The sequence below is a fragment of the Ahaetulla prasina genome, chromosome 14 (genome assembly GCF_028640845.1).
Source record: "Ahaetulla prasina isolate Xishuangbanna chromosome 14, ASM2864084v1, whole genome shotgun sequence".
Classification (NCBI taxonomy): domain Eukaryota; kingdom Metazoa; phylum Chordata; class Lepidosauria; order Squamata; family Colubridae; genus Ahaetulla; species Ahaetulla prasina.
The window spans coordinates 23,140,256-23,159,562 of record NC_080552.1 but is presented as its reverse complement, the minus strand read 5'-3'; the positions used below and the strand labels follow the sequence as shown (position 1 = coordinate 23,159,562).

The 19,307-nt window shown below is 47.0% G+C and overlaps 1 protein-coding gene across 1 annotated transcript; it reads left to right on the top strand.

The window, feature by feature from the left end:
* Window positions 1-15,239: 15,239 nt before the first annotated feature.
* Window positions 15,240-18,457, top strand: RASD1 (ras related dexamethasone induced 1). The gene is made up of 2 exons (XM_058157528.1): window positions 15,240-15,842; window positions 17,193-18,457. Exons 1-2 carry the CDS (start codon window positions 15,557-15,559, stop codon window positions 17,741-17,743), a joined length of 837 nt encoding a protein of 278 aa, XP_058013511.1. The 5' UTR covers window positions 15,240-15,556; the 3' UTR covers window positions 17,744-18,457.
* Window positions 18,458-19,307: the final 850 nt, after the last annotated feature.

Here is a 19,307-nt window from a genome sequence, read left to right as displayed (position 1 = left end):
CTTTTCTTGCCACATTTGTTCAGTGAATCCCCACAGTTAAGTGGTCATTAAGCGAATCTGGTTCCCCCGTTGACTTCACTTGTGAGAAGGTCACAAAATGGGATCACGTGAGACACCCCTGCCCACCCCCTGGGATGCTGCAACCATCATAAATATGAAGCCGAGTGTTGCCAAGTGTCTGAATTTTGGTCAGGTGACCCTGGGAATGCTGCAATGGTCATAAGTGCGAGGACCTGTCCCAAGTCACTGTTTTCAGTGCCTTATAATCCCTCAAGGAACAGTTGTAAGTGCAAGGACTACCGCGTTTCCCTGAAAATAAGACCCTGTCTTATATATTTTTGAACCCCGAAATAAGCGCTTGGCCTTATTTTCGGGGAGGTCTTGTTATTTTGAGGCGCATTGAGCAATCTTGCTGTGTTACTTGATTTCCAGCTCTCTCTCCCTAACCCTAACCCGAGGAAACGGCAGAGACTGGCTTTGCATGCGTTTAAATATTTTCAGAGAGGGCTTATTTTCGGGGGGGGGCTTATTTTAGCGCATGCGCTCAAAAGCCCAATTGGGCTTATTATCGGGGATGTCCTATTTTCAGGGAAACGGTAGCTGTACTGCAGCTTTACCGAATCTATAAAGTCACACCTGGGCAATGGTGGGTTGCTACCAGTTCGCACCAAATCGGGCGAACCTGTGGCAGTGGTGGAACGCTCTGCCCACCCGCCCGGATGCTTCTGCATGCGTGTGTGTGCAAGAGCGAACCGGTAGCAACGGGATTTGGAACCCGCTCCTGAATCCTGGGGGGGATGTATAAACCCCCCATTCGGAGAAGAGTCAGGGGCGGGATCTACGCTGCTCACCTTCATGTCCACTTGGGAGTTTCCTGGCCAGGTGTCTGCAAGCGAGTTGCAGTGAACTTTCTGTCTTGCTGACAGAGACGCCATCGCAGCGTTTGTGGAATGCAGAATCCTTTTCCACTCTACTCTGCTTCCTGCCCGTGATAGCCATATAAGTGTTTTGCTAGTAACTCCTATCAGTGTTTTCTTCCTGTTTTGTAGACGTTGCAAAACATTTATGTCATTTGCAGAAAGGCCTCTGATTCCCTGATTTCTCTCTCTTGTTTTTCCCCCCATCTCTCCATCTAGTCCAATCAGCGTTAATATTTGCCTGGCCCTTTCTGAACTTGCTTCAGAGACTGTTTGCTTTTCCACATAAACGAAGAGTTACCTGGAAATGCTCGCCCTTCGGAGTCCTTCCCGCCCCCACCACACACACACACACACACACACACACCCCTCTGCATGTTCGTTTCGGTTCAGGGCGAGCAAACATTTCTCACGCCAACCAAATAAACGGATCCACGTGGGGGGAGAGGCTGCGATCCACCTCACAGGAAATAAATAAATAAATAAATAAATAAATAAATAAATAAATAAATAAATAAATAAATAAATAAATAAATAAATAAAAGGTGGGGGGAAAGGGGGGGAATTTTCTGTAAAACCTTTTGAATTAAAAAATAAATAAATAGATAGATAGATAGATAGATAGATAGATAGATAGATAGATAGATAGATAGATAGATAGATAGATAGCAAAGTGCTTGGAAAGATGGGAAAATGGGTTCCAATCTGAATCGGTTAATGCTGGATTCGCTCCCCGGGCTATAATTCATGATTTGGTTTGAGTCAAGGAGAATGTTTGTAGCTCAGGGTTGACATGAAGGGTCCTTGGTGGTCTCTGACGTTGGGGGTTTTTTGTGGACATTTCATGACCCATCTAGGGAACATCATCAGTGCTAGAAAAGAGTGGAGTTTGCAGAAAGGAGGAGGAGGAAGAGGAGGAGGAGGACGACGACTATGGGGTCCTTGGTGGTCTCTGAGCTTGGAGGTTTTTTGTGGACATTTCATGGCCCATCTAGGGAACATCATCAGTGCTAGAAAAGAGTGGAGTTTGCAGAAAGGAGGTGGAGGAGGAGGAGGTGGAGGAGGAGGAGGGCTATGGGGTCTGATGCTCTCTGAGCTTGGTGGTTTTCTTGCCAAATTTTGGGTTGATTAGATCTTCCTTTGCAACAAAACCCAACTTGGTGCTTATTTTAAAAAAACCCACCTCATTTATTCATTAAATTTATATGCTACCCATCTAACTATTGAAGCCACTCTTTAGAAAAGGTAGCAAACCATTTGGCTTAACTCATTTGCTAAACAAAGTGCCATTTATTACAAAGCGTGACTGCCTTCTCTTAGACTGGGAATGATTTGAAGGAGCTTCCGTTTGCATTTAAAACCAAAGTAAAAACCTTGCTTCTAAACAGAGTTTTGTTGGAGTTTATAATCCCCCTTGTGGGGGAGTCAACCCTATCCACATTCCCAAGATCTCAACACTTGGTGCCATCTTCAATGCTTAGATTCATGTATAATATGGTTTCTTTGGCCTTTGGATGGTTGCTTGTAAACATGGTGGGTGTCTTGGTACTTTGGGTGACCAGCAACTTGGTTTGCACCATCAACCATGATGGCTTAAGCACACCAAGGTTTGCCCTGAGCCTGAAGTGAGAAACTGGCTGGATAATTTTCAGCCAAGTCACCATATGATTTTAGAAGATGGTGCAAGGAACAATTCTCCAGGTATGTTCACAAGTCTGAATTTTCTTGGGAGTGTCTCCTTTTAAGACAGGGCTCTCCAACCTTGACAACTTTAAGACTTGTGGACTTCAACTCCCAGAGTTCCTCATCTTAAAGTTGCCAAGGTTGGAGAGCCCTGTTCTAAGAGACTTCATGTTGGAAGGGAAGGAGCTTGAGAGAGAGAACACAGAATAATAGAGTTGGAAGGGATCTTGGAGGTCTTCTAGTCCAACCCCCTGCTCAAGCAGGAGACCCAATATGATTCCGAACAAATGGTTGTCCAATCTCTTCTTGAAACCCTCCAGTGATGAAGCAACCATGACTTCTTGTAGAGGAAAAAGCTTGATCTTCCTGACTTGAAAGCCCACAAGAACCTCCTGAGCGGTGTCCTCAAGAAGAAGAAGAAGACCAAGCCAATGTTGAGGCCAGAACATCTGCTTCGGTGTTTTGGAGCGCAACAGCTGGGCTCCTTGTTCTCCGTGGCCTATATTTCACAGCAATGTGTGCAGAGTTCAGACGGTCTCTGGTTACGGCTGACATTTGCCTCCTAATCCTGCCCTCTTTTAAAGCCAGCCCGAGGTGTTAGAATGTCACTCGCTCTCTGGGTACAGCTGCACAACATGCTAATGCTTCGGTCTCCACCACCAGAGGGAACAAAAACCAGCCCTGCTTTTCTACACCCCCCACCCTGGATTTTGAAACACAGCGGGGTCCTGTTTCTAAACACGGTGTTCCGAAGAACCGGCGTCGCTGCCAGCTAACCAGGGGGTGATAATTTCAACCGAGGATCAGGCTGGAACATCGAGTGCGTCGCCTGTGTAACCAAGCAGAGAAGAGAAGGATGAACAGGAGGGTGACATGGGGGGAGGGGGGAGGCTATGAACACAGTCAAGAGTGGGGAGGGAATCATCCAGCCCCAATGGCCAGGGGGACCCCAAGGACCTTCATCCTTTGCAGCCTGGAGGGCTTCATCGCTACTGACCGCGCACACCGCATCCCTTGGTCTCCTAACAAGCCAAACCTTGCTTGTCCTTCTTCCTATCGTCTTGAAAAATCCATATTTTGTCCCTTAATTATTTGCAATGCGATGACCTGTCTCTCTTCCTTCCTCTGACTCGCTCATTCTTACCTTAGCTGGGTCGTAACACGGTTTGCGGGTTTCTGCTTGCAGATCGCACACACCCAGCCTTTGCGGTGTGTACTGATGCTCCTCGATTTACAACCATTCGTTTAGTGACCATTCAAGGTGGCAACAGCCCTGGGAAAAAATGAGTTACAACCAGCGCTCGCATTTACGACTGTCTCCATGGTCACGGGTTCAAAATTTGGTTCTTTGGCAAGAGGCAGACATTTATGAGGGTTGCAGGGTCCCAGGGTCATATGAGTGCCATTCGTGACCTTCCCAGCTGGCTCCTGCCAAGCAAAGCCAATGGTCTGCTTAACGACCATATGCTTCACTTATCCGTCAGGAAAAAGGTCACAGACTTGAGCGCGACTTGCTTAATAACCACTTAGCAAGGGAAGTTCTGGTCCCAATTACACTCACACGTCAAGAACTACCAGTAAATCATGATTTACGACTTAGCGTGTTTGGTCCCCCAGGCAAAAGTAGCCAAAGCCTGACTGAGCATGATGGGTGAACTCGGCCGAGAGTTCAAATCTCATGACCCAAGTCGGCAGGACTTCTGCCTTGTTCAAAACATGCATTTTCAGAGCCGGGAGATTCTTAGATAGTCGAGTCTGGCTGTTATTTTACCCCCTTCCTGTTCTGAGCACTAACTTGGAAGCAGAGCGCCTTTGGCCTTATCTACAAACACCGTGTGCTTTTCAAGGTCTCAGTGTGGGAGTTTTCCCACTCGGAGATCAACAGCCAATGTTTATCAACACCGCAGGCTTTGGATTTTGAAGCTGACCTGCGATACCTTCATCCCAGCAGCTGACATGGGGGTGGGTGGGAGGGAGAGGCTTCCCTTGGCCCTGCTGGGATGTCCTGATCCAAGCAGGATGGTCCAAGCCCATGGATGACATGAGCTGCTGCCCTGAACATCAAAGCTCTTTGACATGATGATTCCCACGTATTGCCCTGACCAGGCAGCGCTCCCTGGCTTTTCCCCAAGGCCTTTGGCAGGTTAGAAGCAATGAGTCACTCCCCCACCAGGGCACACCTGTGGGGAGAGAGGGGGAGGGGGAGATTCCCCCTCCCCTCCCCTTTAGCGAAGGAGGTGCCATCAATGAGTCAGCAAGCCCTTTGCAAGAAAAGATAACTGGTCGCTTCTCCCTGGTCCACAAAAGTCACTTTTCTTGCAGGGAAAGGATTTTAAAAAGCATGACATTAATAGCACAACAGAGTTCGGGAGGGACCTTAGGGGTCATCTAGTCCAACCCCTTGCTCCAGCGGGAGTCCCAATACCATTTCAGACCAAAGGCTGTCTGGTCTCTTCTTTAAAACCCCCAGTGATGGGATAGGTACAACATCTGGAGGCAAGCAGATAAATGAATGCACTTTAATGAATTTATTACCCTTATTCTCCGTAAATGGGAGTAAAGGCATGCATTGGGCCCCATGCTACCTTTTCCTTGGCTATTTCTGTACAGGCAGTCTTCGTTTAGTGACTGCACCTGGGAGGGGCAATTCTGCCTTCAACCAAAGCAGTCACTAAGTGAAACCAGTTTACAGTCTTCCTTCCGCTTTCCTTTGCTTTACTGACCTGCCGAGGTCGTAAGTGGTGAGAGAACTGGTCCCAACATTAATGGTCACTAAATGAGGCCATTGCTAAATGAGAACTACCTGTTGGCAGCTGAGGAATTCTGGGAATTGAAGTCCACATATCTTCCTGGGGCCACGATTGAGAGGCACACGTGTCCCGGTTTGGCCTCCTTGGTGCTTTTAAGAGGATGTTGAACCGTTTCCCCCATCTTCCTGTTCGGCAGGTGTTCACGAGGGGCCCTCATCCTGTTTACTTTTCTTGGGAAGGAAATGAAAAACTCAATGCGATTGATTACTCCCCATGTGAGAGGCCCAAACTGCAGATCGAGCAGGTTAGAGGTGAGCTCAATGGCTCGGCTAATGAGGAAGGAATTGACACTAATTTTATAGGGCAGTTAAAATACAAAAATAAAAGTCCAAGCTGGAGGGTTAGGCCCGTTAGGTGTTCTCTGCCTTATTTCTTCGCCTATTTTCTTGGCCGCATGCAAATGCCCAACCTTTCTGAGTGGCTCCCAAATTTATTTCCACTCTTCTCCTTTGTTGGATATTGTCAAAACGAAAAAAAAGAAACTGGCTGAAGAGAACGCTTGTGGCTAAACCCTAGGAGAAAGAGAGTAAACACGATTATGGACTCTGCAACCTTGTAAAATTCTTTGTGTGCAGAACAGGGCCACTGCACAATAAATTTACCTAGCATGGTTCAGGCTGTGCGAATCCTCTCTATCCAGAGGCAATCTACCTCTGAATGCCAGTTCAGAGGAATGTCCCCCCCCCCAAAAAAATTAAACAATGTAGACTTCTTTGGTGCAAAACAGGGCCATTGCACAATAAATTTACCCACCCTGGTTACTGTTTGGACTGTATGAATCCTCCATATCCAGAGGCAATCTACCTCTGAACACCAGTTCAGAGAAATGCAAAAACAAAACAAAAAAAGGAAGGAAGGAAGGAAAGAAGGAAGGAAGGAAGGAAGGAAGGAAGGAAGGAAGGAAGGAAGGAAGGAAGGAAGGAAGGAGGAAGGAAAAGAATGTGCCCAGGATGGGTTGCCCATTCTATGACACGCAAATGCTGCCTCTTTTGCATGATCCCTGCTCTTCTTGCCCCACTCCAGCGGGTTAAGGTGGATCTGGTTGTCTTTCTATTATAGCAGGAGTCCCCAACCTTGATAAATTCAAGACTTGTAGACCTAGACTCCCAGAATTCCCCAGCTAGCATAGCTGAAGTTGAATAGAATAGAATAGAATAGAATAGAATAGAATAGAATAGAATTTTTTATTGGACACACAAGGAATTTGTCTTGGTGCATATGCTAGCAGTGTACATAAAAGAAAAGATATATTCATCAAGAATCATATGGTACAACCAGTGGTGGGATTCAGCCAGTTCGCACCACTTCGGGAGAACCGGTTGTTAACTTTCTGAGCAGTTTGGTGAACTGGTTGTTGGAAGAAATCATTAGGGCAGAGACCTGGTTGTTAAATTATTTGAATCCCACCACTGGGTACAACACTTAATGAAAGTCACAGGCTATAAATAAGCAATCAGGAAACAATCAATATCAATATAAATCGTAAGGATACAAGCAACAAAGTTAGTCATACAGTCATAAGTGGGAGGAGATGGGTGGTGGGAATGATGAGAAGATTAATAGTAATGCAGATTTAGTAATAGTTTGACAGTGTTGAGGGAATTATTTGTTTAGCAGAGTGATGGCCTTCGGGAAAAAACTGTTCTTGTGTCTAGTTGTTCTGGTGTGCAGTGCTCTATAGCGTCGTTTTGAGGGTAGGAGTTGAAACAGTTTATGTCCTGGATGTGAGGGATCTGTAAATATTTTCACGACCCTCTTTTTGACTTGTGCAGTATACAGGTCCTCAATGGAAGGCAGGTTGGTAGCCATTGTTTTTTCTGCAGTTCTAATGATCCTCTGAAGTCTGTGTCTGTCTTGTTGGGTTGCAGAACCAAACCAGACAGTTATAGAGGTGCAGATGACAGACTCAATCGTTCCTCTGTAGAAGTCCACAAGTCGCAAACTTGCCAAGGTTGGAGAGCTCTGCATTATAGTGCTTGTGTCAAAAGCCATAAGGGAAGCTTCGAGGCAGGTGTGCTGTTACTTTGATCTGTTTTGCTGACTACCTCAAAGGAATAACTCGTATTTCAGAAGATGCTGTGAACTCCTCAGCTAATAGCATCTGGCACCGTGCAAATGTCAGCAGCACTCGGCAAGGCTGTCTTTGTGTGTGTGGCACTTGTGAAGGAGAAATATGTACAAGTCATGTTTCCTCTCCATCCCCAGTCCTCCTTGACTTTGGGCACAGGAGGCTGCAAAGTTGCTTCATCAAGGTTGGGAGGAGAGAGAGAAAGAGGAAGGAAGAAAGAAAGAAAGAAAGACAGAGAGATGAATGCTACTGAAGTCCAGGAAGTCACAGGCTGTACAAGTGACCCAGAATTAGATCTGAAGTCTTAGCAAAGTGGTTGTGTTGACTTCAAACTGTATGCATCTGCTACCACCTTTCCTTTGATCTGAAGTCCTCTCGAAGCCAAAGTCAAGATGCTTTGATAGGTCAGCTGGCCCTTTTTGTGGACAATGAGTTGGAAGAAGGTCATTCTTTTTCAGATATTCCTATTAAAAGGAGGCTAGGCCGGAAGGTCATATCCCTGAAAGAAATGAGAAGATACAAGCTCCAGTCCTCAACATCCTAATAATCTTCAATGGCCATTGAAGATTTGTCTTCAATGGATCTGCTAAATAGCTGAATAGATTCAATTTCATTGATGAATGTTCATTCATATGGACTTTAAGAGGGATGAATAACCTACAGGTCTTGTGTCCTCAGCACTCCACAGACTTCCTGACAAGATTAAAACCCATTGACATTCTCAATGCCAATTTAGTTACCGTGGATGTGGAGTATCATAAACCAACATTCTCCCCCAGAGATGGACTCCAAAAACCATCAGGAACAGCATCCCTGATTTTTTCCAGCTTCTTTCAAAACTGCTGTCCAAGATGGCAAATTCTAACTTTGTGTTGCAGAAAACAATCCCATTGTTTTTTTTAAATTGCTGCCACATGTTTAATTCGGCGGGGAAAAATATAATTCTAAAGTGTGGACTTTGTTCCTGCAACACACTTAAGGTGGATTTAGGCATTCCCTTGGTTTCTACAATGCCCTGAGTCATAGCCGAACCAACTGGCTGGATTGCCACAACTTGCTAGACTAGAAAAAACAAAATGAAAGAAAGATTGGTAGTGATATCCCATAGTTTACTTTACAAGTCTAGCTGTTAGGCCTTTCGCTAACCTGGTTAACACATTGTGTGAACACAGCCTGTGAATAGCAGAGAAACACATTTTCCTCCACCCTCCCCCCCAAATATTTTTTTTATCTTTTAACTTTCTGAGAAACACGCTTTTTGAACAAAACAAAAGGCCCAATGTAGGCCGAATAAAACAGCACCAGTTTTATCATGTCCAATTCTTGGAAATTCTCTTCTTTGATTAGGCATATGACCAGATTATATCTGATTTATACCTTTTTCTTCCAGAGTGGATTGGAAATGAAACTGTCAGGGAAATATTACCTGTTGGATTTTTGTGCTTGGGGCTCTTCTTAAAAGGAAGAAGTGACAAACATCTTTTAGTCAGATAGGGAAGCAGGCCAGATAATTTCTGGGAATGATATTTTCTGAACTGCCAGAAAATGCTTATTTTCTTGGGGTTGCAACTCCTTGATGGTTTCGAAAGGACAAAACGCCACCAGGAGCATCAGAGAATAGTGTGGGATATATTGTTGATTTGTACAAAAGCAGACCTCCCGGGGCTCAGCTGACTGGAAATGGCTTTTTATTCTTGATGTCAGTCTAAGGTTCTCATAATTCTGTACATGCTAAATGGACGTAGTGTGGACCGAATGAATCAGAGGCTCCCCTGGTAGGTGTGGAGAAATCCGAGCAAGAAATGCTGGGGTTGGTCTGGGTGGGAAGAGACCCAATGAAGAATAATCTCCTAAAAACCCCAGAACCAAGAAAAGTGATAATTTATCCTTGCAAGTTATCGTCTTCTGCCTAGATGAGAAAAATATTGCTTTCTTTCCTGTTGAGAAGAAAGGATGACTTTCGCAGGTGGTTTGAAAACACATTGCCTTTCACAGGGAGGGGGAGCCTGGGAGAATCAATTTTAGAAGTTCAAAGGGTCATCTAGAGCAGGGGTCTCCAACCTTGGCAACTTTAAAACTTGTGGACTTCAACTCCCAGAATTCCCCAGCCAGCTCTTAAAGAGGCCAAGGTTGGATACCCCTGATCTAGAGGGACAGCAACGGATGGTCTTCAGGACCCTGGACAGCGACCCCAGAGCAGCTGCCAAGCTTTTGAAGGAAGCCTATAGATAACTTTCTAACACTCGGTCCGGTCCACTAAGGGACATTTTTTTTAAAAAAAAATGGTTGGAGTTATGGAAAGTGAATTAGAGGCTGCATCTTTGGATGGTTTGGGATTCATGTCATGTAATCCAAGGGGCAAAATTAACTCGTCAGTCCAGGGCAGAGGTCATAGAAGGTAGCCTTCAAGGATGGACCAAGAAAGGCCTTTGGACTCAGTAACCAGCCGCTTCTCCACTGCTTGAGCTTCTTTTTTGAGGACCTCTGATCTCAAGTGAGCCAAACATGACTCCTTCGAAATCCCTAGGTTGAATTTTATGGGTATTTAGGGCCATGAAGTTCTTTGAAGGCTTGTTCCAGCTTCTTCCAGAACCTTCTGTAGTCCTGCTTCCCTTCTGCTAATTCAGCACCCCAAAGCTTGTCAGAGCCCCCTTCCACCCAGATCTTCTCAACTAGACTATCAACTATCGATGGCAAAAACTCATGGACAACAAATGTTGCCCGATGCCAGCTATGCTCAGAGGAGCTGGTTATTTTTAACACACACACACACACACAAATACACACAAACCCAGACATGCACACAAACACAGTGACGTATCCACCGTCCAAGTCATTAAGGATAGAATCATAATCAATGGTTTAATTTGCGCCCAAAGGAATAACAGTTCTCCGTGGTGGTGGTTGCTGCTAACTATTGTTATCCACACGGTGTTTATGGATTGGGCGGGGGGGGGGGATGCTGTGGGTGGCTTTTATAATTAGCTCATAAACCACTTTCCCTGTTTGAATTGCCTGAGCAAAACAAAGCTCCAGGGCCTAAACTGCTGGCTGGAGAGAATTAATTTTCCATCAATTCTCACCCCAGGTCAAAGGGCTCCTGTTATTTCTACTCCTGGCTGTGTTCCTCCATTTCTGCCCTCCCAGCTGCCCATTTCCCACACCGGCCGACCGGCCGTCTTATTTGCTTGATGGGGTGCACATACATCTCTTCTCTTTCTCTCCAGGTAGAGTGTTGCTGTTTTCAGTCCTTTTTTTTTTTCTCCTCCCAGATGCAAGCAAGCACTTAAACTTCGGGGCCAACAAGGGATGCGTCACATCGCTTCCACCTGAAAGGGGTGCAGAAAATTTCCCTCCTCCCAAAAACTTGCATAACAGCTTATCTAGAGCTTCTGGAGAAGGCCCAGTCGCACCTGGGGGGCCCTCTGGCGCTCCGGAGTGGCAGGAGAGGGAAATGGCTACAGCACTCGGGGCCTCCTCACGCTCTGCAGTGATGCCATCTGGTTTGACAGAACGACCAAAGCCAGAAGGGACCTTGGAGGTCTTCTAGTCTAACCCCCTGCTCAGGCAGGAGACCCTATATACCTTTCTGGACAAATGTCTGTCGAGCTCCAGAGAGGGAGCACCCACAACTTCTGGAGGGAAGCCTTTCCACTGATTGATTGTTCTGACTGTCAGGAAATTTCTCCTTTTTTCTGGGTTGCTTCTCTCTTTGATTGGTTTCCATCCGTTGCTTCTTGTCCTGCCTTCGGGTGCTTCAGAAAATAGGTTGGACACACACCACCCCTCTTCTTTGGGGCAGCCCCTCAAATATTGGAAGACTGCTTCTCAAACCTTCAGTTCACCTGAGTATAAAAATGAGGCTTCGATCTTCAGTCACACAGACAGACAAATATACAGCTTAACAGAATAACAGAATTGGAAGGGTCTTCAGAGGTTTCTAGTCCAACCCCCTGGAAGGAAGGTTTCCTTAACCAGGAAACCTTATATCATTTTAGACAATCTCTTAAAAACCTCCAGTGTTGGGGTACCCCCAACCCCTGAAGGCAAGTCGTTCCATGGATTAATTGGCCTCACTTTTAGGAAATTTCTCCTTAGTTCTAAGTTGCTTCTCTCCTTGATTAATTTCCATCCGTTGTTTCTTGTCCTGCCTTCAGAGGCTTTGGAGAATAGGTTGACTCCCTCTTCTCTGTGACAGCCCCTCAAATATTGGAAGGCTACTATCCTGTCATTTATTTTCTTCCTCCTGTGAGGCTTGGAATAGACATAGGGATGTTCGTACATTCCTCCAGTTCATTTTGCTGGAATCTCTTGTTTCCTGAAGTGGGTCCAGGAAGGGTGATCTGCATTTGGGCCTCTTTCTCATCATCATCATCACTGATCTCAAGCTTCTCAAACTGAAGTAGCCAGAAATTTTTTGGGTGAATGAGCAAACATCTCTCTGCTTCCTTTTTGTTTTGTTTTGTTTGATAATCTCTTATTTTTAAAGATATATTTTTATTGCTTACATATGAATATATTGAATACAGTATAATTGTCCTGGCATTCCACTTAGCCTAAAACAAAAGTAAAACAGAATAACATATATACTATTTTAAACAGTGCTAGTGTTGTATAATAGTTTTTGACCATCATATTCTAGTATGTCAACTTATCTATCATTGTAATAGTTACATTCCTATATCGGTATTAAAAATAATATCTCTTTCCATGTCCACCTAACCTGATCCTTTTGCATTCCAACTTCTACCCCATGTTTCTAACCATTGATAGAATCTATTCTGCTTCCTTGACAGCCTTTGCAAGAACTGTCTTTAGTCTCTGACTCAAAGCCACTCTCATGACTGATGGGAGGGTGAAGTTCCATCTTAAATAGAATAGAATAGAATAGAATTTGTTATTGGCCAAGTGTGATTGGACACACAAGGAATTTGTTTTGGTGTATATGCTCTCAGTGTACATAAAAGAAAAGGTCATCAACAATTCCAAGGTACAACACTTAATGATAGTCATAGGGTACAAATAAGCAATCAGGAAACAATCAATATCAATATAAATCATAAGGATATAAGCAACAAAGTTACAGTCATACAGTCATAAGTGGGAGGAGATGGGTGATAGGGAATATGAGAAGATTAATAGTAGTGCAGACTTAGTCAATAGTTTGACAGTGTTGAGGGAATTATTTAGCAGAGTGATGGCGTTTGGGAAAAAACTGTTCTTGTGTCTAGTTGTTCTGGTGTGCAGTGCTCTATAGCATTGTTTTGAGGGTAGGGTAACAGTTTATGTCCAGGATGTGAGGGTGTGTAAATATTTTCACAGCCCTTTTTGACTCATGCAGTATACAGGTCCTCAATGGAAGGCAGGTTGGTAGCCATTGGTTTTTTTGCAGTTCTAATGATCCTCTGAAGTCTGTGTCTGTCTTGTTGGGCTGCAGAACCAAACCAGACAGTTCTAGAGGTGCAGATGACAGACTCAGTAATTCCTCTGTAGAACTGGATCAGCAGCTCCTTAAAGACCCCTTTAAGCATGGGCGTCCGACTTTAACAACTTTAAGACCTCTGGACTTGCAACTCCCAGGTGCTGGCTGGGGAATTCTGGGAGTTGCAAGTCCGCAGGTCTTAAAGTTGCCAAGCTTGGACGCCCCTGCCTTAAAGAAATCCCCAGTTTCTGTCTATCTCACTCCTGGCCAGCTCTCACTCTCTCCTCTCTCCATTTCACTGGGCGGCATGCAAGAGATCCTCTCTACCATGGCTTAAAGATTAACTTTGTTCTCCACTGCTGCCCATTCAGAGGCGTCGTCCACTTTTTTCCAAAAGCAATAAACGGAGGGCGAGAGACTCCGTTATTGCTATGGCAAGAAGGAGAGGATTGTGCCAAGGCACCCTGGCTTTCTAGAACTTGCGAAAGACACAAGAGTCTGAGCTGTTTGGGGGTCCCTGTTCTTGCCCACAAACATTGGGGAGATGCGGAAGGGAAGCCCCAGAAGGTGTGTGCATTTGGCAATGAATGGACCAGGTGATGCATTTGCAGGAAACACTATGTGGGTGCCTTTATCTTGCAAACATAAGATAATTGAGCAACAGCTGGCAGGGAATAAAGAGTCAAGACCTTTGCATGAAAGATTTCCTAAGAATTCAGTGAACACATTTGCAAATAGTGCCTTTAACTGTAAATGACAAAGATCAGGATTCGATCACGTATTTTTTAAAAATGATTTATTATTTTTATAAGCAACTCAAAGTGGCGAACATACCTAATGATCCTTCCTCCTCCTATTTTCCCAACAACAATCTTGTGATGCGGATTTGGATGAGAGAGAGGGACTGGCCCAAAAAAGTCACCCAGCGCAGAACTAGAAATCTAATCGTCTAGTTTCCAGCCTGCGCTTTAACCAATAAATCAAACTGGCTCTCATTTCATTCGTGCAATGATGCAAACAGTTTATAATAATCTATTGATCACCCTCTGTACCCATTTTACAGATTGGGTCTTACTTTTCCTGAGACCATGGTTTGCCCAAGATCATCCAAGATGGGGGAACAATTTGAACCCCCAAAACCTCCACCCACCTCCAACCTATTCCAGGAGATTCGAAATCAGAAACTCTCAGAGTTGGGGCAATACACTCTAGGCATGCCCTGGAGAATCTTTGCTTTTCTTCGGGGTGTGGCAAGCCCAGCCTAGCCCCTCGCCCCCCCCCCCAAACCCAGGAAAGAAATCCCAACTTTCCAATAGAACTTTCTAGATGCCGAGAGTCCCAATAAGCTATTATCCTGAGGAGATGGAAGTCAACATTCCTTGGTAATAAAATCTTGGATCTGTTGCAGCTCCTACAGAGAGAAAAAAACTGACGTTTCTCCTGCAGGGACTGGAGTTTCTCCTGATAAGTCCCCCCCCCACACACACACCTGATTTATTTTTCCTTCTGGAGAGTCGCCCTCCCACCTCCCAAATGGCTTGGGTCTTGGAGCGTTTCCTCGGGAGAAAGTCTCCTTAGAGGGTTTTCCTGCGAATCACCCGTCTTTCAGATCAAGATCTGCCTGCCTCACTGTCTCCTTTTCTCTATTTGTCCCCACCCTTTAAACGGAAGACCCCCCAATCCAGCTCCTGTCCCATTTCTTCCGCGGGCTTTTCTGGTTGTTTCCATGCCTCCCCTGGCTTGAAAGCGCGCCGCGAATTGAGTCCTTCTCATCTCGCCCAAGAATTCGGATGGAGTGAGGATCAATTGCCTTATACACTGTAAGCCGCCCTGAGTCTTCGGAGAAGGGCGGGATATAAATGTAAACAAAAAAAAACAAAAAAAAAACGGGCGGCGGGGCAGCCACCCGCCTCCCGCCCAAGCCCCCTTCCTGCGCTCCATTCAGACCGCGGAGCCTCCCTCCTACTCCTCCTGATTTCTTCCACAGAACGGCTCTCTCCAAGCGGCTTTTACCCCAATCTGGCGCCCTCCCAACAGCGGGACTACAACTCCCATTCGCTGGCCTTGTGGGCCATGGAGGGTGGAGGAGTAAGGCAGAGAGGGCGCCCGTCCGGCCCCCTTCGCCACCTCTCCGCAGTTCCAAAAGATCGCGCGTCCCGGGGAGCCTCGCAAATTAAGTTGCCCAAGACTGGCAAACTTTGGAGCTGTTTCTGGGGAAGGGGAGAGGGAGCGGGCGGGAAGGGAGGGAGGAAGAGGGTGCCCATAAGTCTCCCTACCCGCCCCAGTTCATCTTCCCATCCCAGCTCCCCACAAAGAGTCCCAACGGATCGCGCCGAGTCTGTGTTCCTGGCCGCGCACGGAGAGCCCATCGCCTGCGGGCTCACCAGCAGCTCCAAGTCCGCGTCTGGCCAGCCAGCTCTGAGCTGCGAGCTGGGCAGGCAGGCAGGCAGGCAAGCGGCGCAAGGCTGCCCCCGCTGGCTGTTTTGCGCCGCCTCCGAGGGGGCGGCAGCTCTGCGGCCTCTATAAAGGCGGGCGAGGCGCCTCAGCAGGGCAGAGTCGAGCCGACCCGTCTGGCTTGCGCGTATCCCCTCCGCAGCTTCCCGCCCAGTTCTTAGCGCGCGCCTCTGCGCCTTTCGCCGCTGCTCCGATCTTTCCAATGCGCCTGGCGGAGATGATCAAGAAAATGGGTCCCATCGAGGCGGAGTTGAACATCCCGGCCAAGAACTGCTACAGGATGGTGGTGCTGGGCTCGTCCAAGGTGGGCAAGACGGCCATCGTCTCCCGCTTCCTCAACGGCCGCTTCGAGGACCAGTACACGCCCACCATCGAGGACTTCCACCGCAAGCTCTACAGCATCCGTGGGGAGGTCTACCAACTGGACATCCTGGACACGTCGGGCAACCACCCCTTCCCGGCCATGCGGCGCCTCTCCATCCTCACCGGTGAGACGCGGGTGTGTGTGAGAGACTGTGCACGCGGGGAGCTCCGGAGGCAGTCCCGGGAAGGCGCTGTCCTTTGGGCTCTGGTCGCGAACCAGTCTGAATGGGACTGCGATAGAGAGAAAGAGAGAGATGGAAAGAGAGAAAGAGATGGAAAGAGAGAGAGAGAAAAAGATGGAAAGAGGGAGGCAGAGAAAGACACTGAGAGAAAGAGAGAGAGAAAAAGATGGAAAGAGAGAGCAAGAGAAAGAGAGAGGGGGGACAGAGGGAGACAGAGAAATGGAAAGAGGGAGACACGGAAAGACACCGAGAGAAAGAGAGAGAAAAAATATGGGAAGAGTGAGAGAAAGAGATGGAAAGAGGGGAAGATAAGCGTTTCTTAACCTTAGCAACTTTAAGATGGGTGGACCAACTCTCAGAATTGTGAAGTTTGGCTATGCGCGCCTCGTACAAAATTTGTAGGAGGGATTATTTTACTTGAGTGCCTCTCCCGCGCTCCCCTGCCACATCTTCTGTCCCAAATTAAGAAGCGCAAATTAAGAAGTGTTCCCCTCTCCCGCTTCGCCTCTGGCAGCTCCTCCACTCTTGCAAGCGGGCGCCCACGTGCTCCTCTCTGCCACATTGCGGGGTTTGCAAGTTCTGCCTAGCTCCCAAACCCGCCTGGCTGAAGTCGGGGACGGAAAGAGGGGAAGCAGAGGGAGGAAAATCTATGCACTATAGATAAAAGAAAAAAGATATTCCCCCCAACCTTGATTATGAATTCCCTCCGGGATAATTCCCGCTTCCGTTCTGCGCTCCCTTTCTCTTTGAATCCGCAGCTTGAACCCCACACTCTGACACGTTTACTGGGGAAGCGAGATCGCAGACACATCACTGTATAAACCTGAGCTTTTAGTCGCGGTTTTACAACCCAGCGATAAGGAGTTTCATCCAAGCGCCTTTGGCTGTTGCAATCTGATTATCCTGGAGTTGTAAAGAAAAGGAAAACAAAAGGCACCTTTTGCAGAAAGCCGAAAGCTGATAAGAAAAGGACAAGCCTCTTTAGGGATGCCCATCCAGGCTCTTCTAAATTAGCCTCTGGGTTGGTACAAAAATGTATTTTTATGGCTACTGCAGCAATAGAGACAGAGTGCTGCATTTCTGATCTGAAGTGGACTTTCTGGCCAATGCTTCAAAAACGCATGAAAAGGTGAGGAGAGAGAATCAAAGAAGCATTGGTAAGAAAGCTGAGTTTAGTTCAGAAATATGCATTGTGTTCCTCTTCTTTATTGCTATTCTATCCCTAGCGTTTGCATGCCTCCAATGGTGAAACTTAGCTCCTAACCTTCTCCCTTTCTGCTCCTTCTCCTGCAGGAGACGTCTTCATCCTCGTCTTCAGCCTGGACAACCGGGACTCCTTCGAGGAAGTCCAGCGTTTGAAGCAGCAGATCCTGGAAACCAAGTCTTGCCTCAAAAACAAGACCAAGGAGAACATTGAAGTTCCTCTGGTCGTCTGCGGGAACAAAGGTGACCGGGACTTCTACCGGGAGGTTGAATCCCGAGAGATCGAGCAACTGTTGGGGCAGGACTCCAAAAAGTGTCCCTATTTTGAGATCTCTGCCAAGAAGAACAGCAGCCTGGACGAGATGTTCCAGGCGCTCTTCACCATGGCCAAACTGCCCAACGAAATGAGCCCAGATCTGCACCGCAAAGTCTCCATGCAGTATTGTGACCTCCTGCACAAGAAGACCCTCAAGGGGAAAAAGCTGCTGAAGGACACCTCTGGAGACGGGTCTGGGGATGCCTATGGCATCGTGGCCCCCTTCGCTCGCCGGCCCAGCGTCCACAGCGACCTCATGTACATCCGAGAGAAGGCCATCCGAGGTGGTCAGGCCAAAGACAAAGAACGCTGTGTGATCAGCTAAAGCTTTCCTCTCTGACCTTCGGACCTTCTTGACCAAGAAGGGGCAAAGAGGTTCTTTGGTATCCAAACTCTGCCAGCCCATCTGGGGGGCACGCAAGCTTCGGGCTGGGCCTGTGGGACACGGGGGAAGGGGCCTCCTCACTCTCCACGGGGAACTTTCTGCCATCGGCTCCCCAAGATTATTTTCCTCTTAGCAAGAGTTGGAGGCGAGGCTGAAGCGTCCAGCCGGGACCTGAGACTGGAGAAGGGACATTGCAGATTCAGTGGTGGGAAGGAGGCCACTCAGTCTATGTTTGTGGTCAAAAAGACTGGGGGGAACGGGAGGGGGGATTTGGTTGAGTGGGTAGCTGAACTCTCCGACTTTCTCATGGCTGTGTCTGTGATGCTTTTTGTGTGTTGCCTCTGAGCGTGTTGAAAAGTTTATTTTGCTGCTGCTGAAAATTATCCGTGGCTTCTCCTCTCCCCCTTCACCCTGCCTTGTGTGGGAGCACAGAAGGAGGGGAGACCGGCAGGGAAGCTGTTGGAAAAGTGAGCCTGTTTACACCCCTCGTCCTTTTTCTCGGACGTTGTTGACAAACAAGCAAACCGACCGACAACCGCATTGCATTAAAGCCAACAGGCACTTTATATACACATGTAGAATTATCGGGTTGATTGTCAAGATTGACGTCTTGTTTTGACAAATGTTTCACACTGGTTCTTTGTTATATTGGGATGAGGGTTTTTTTCTATGCAATAAAACTTTTGAAAAGAAAAACAACTTTGGTGTCGACTTCTTTGGTGGGGTGAGGGACCTGGGGGGCTATATTGGTACAGGTATCCGTTAGACAGGGTTGAGTTTCTGGGGTTCAATGCTTGTGGTCTACACAGCAGGTTTCCTGAGGTTCTACCAGCAACACTTGAAGAGGCCCAGTTGAAGCTGGAGATATGAAGAAGGTGTGATCAGGAGTGTTGAACTAGGGTTGTGGAGACCCACATTCAAATCCACTCTTAGCCTGGGGGATTATGGACCAGCCTTTTATTCAGCCTGGCCAACCTTACCAAGCTGTAGTTGTTGAGATAAAAGGAAGTCCCCACAAAGGCCAAGGAAGTGCCTCTTGAAAGACACGTGTGAAACCATGACCCCCAAACATGGCAACTGGGAGTTGTGTGGACTCCCAGAATTTCCCACCAGCATGAATCACATGAAAAGGTTCCTCTCTGTTTCTCTTACACAAGACTAGTCTTCTCAGCAAACGGCCCACTTTCCAAGCAGGTCACAGTTCCACCAGTCTTTATAATAGTTTCCTTCTCAAAAGAAACCTGACTAGTTCAATACCCCTGCCGGGGTTGAAGTGCAAGGTCCAGGGGTGAAATGCAAAATTTGTTAATACCGGTTCTGTGGGCGGGGCCTCGTGGGAGGAGTGTAATGTGACTGGATGGGCGTGGCCAACTTTTTTTTTTTAACTTTTAAAAGCATTTTTTCTACAACCTTTTCGGCCTGATCGTCAGAGGCTTTTCTTTTCTTTTAAAAGCATTTTTTTTGCCTTTAAAAGAAAAGAAAAGCTTCTGCCGATCAGGCAACT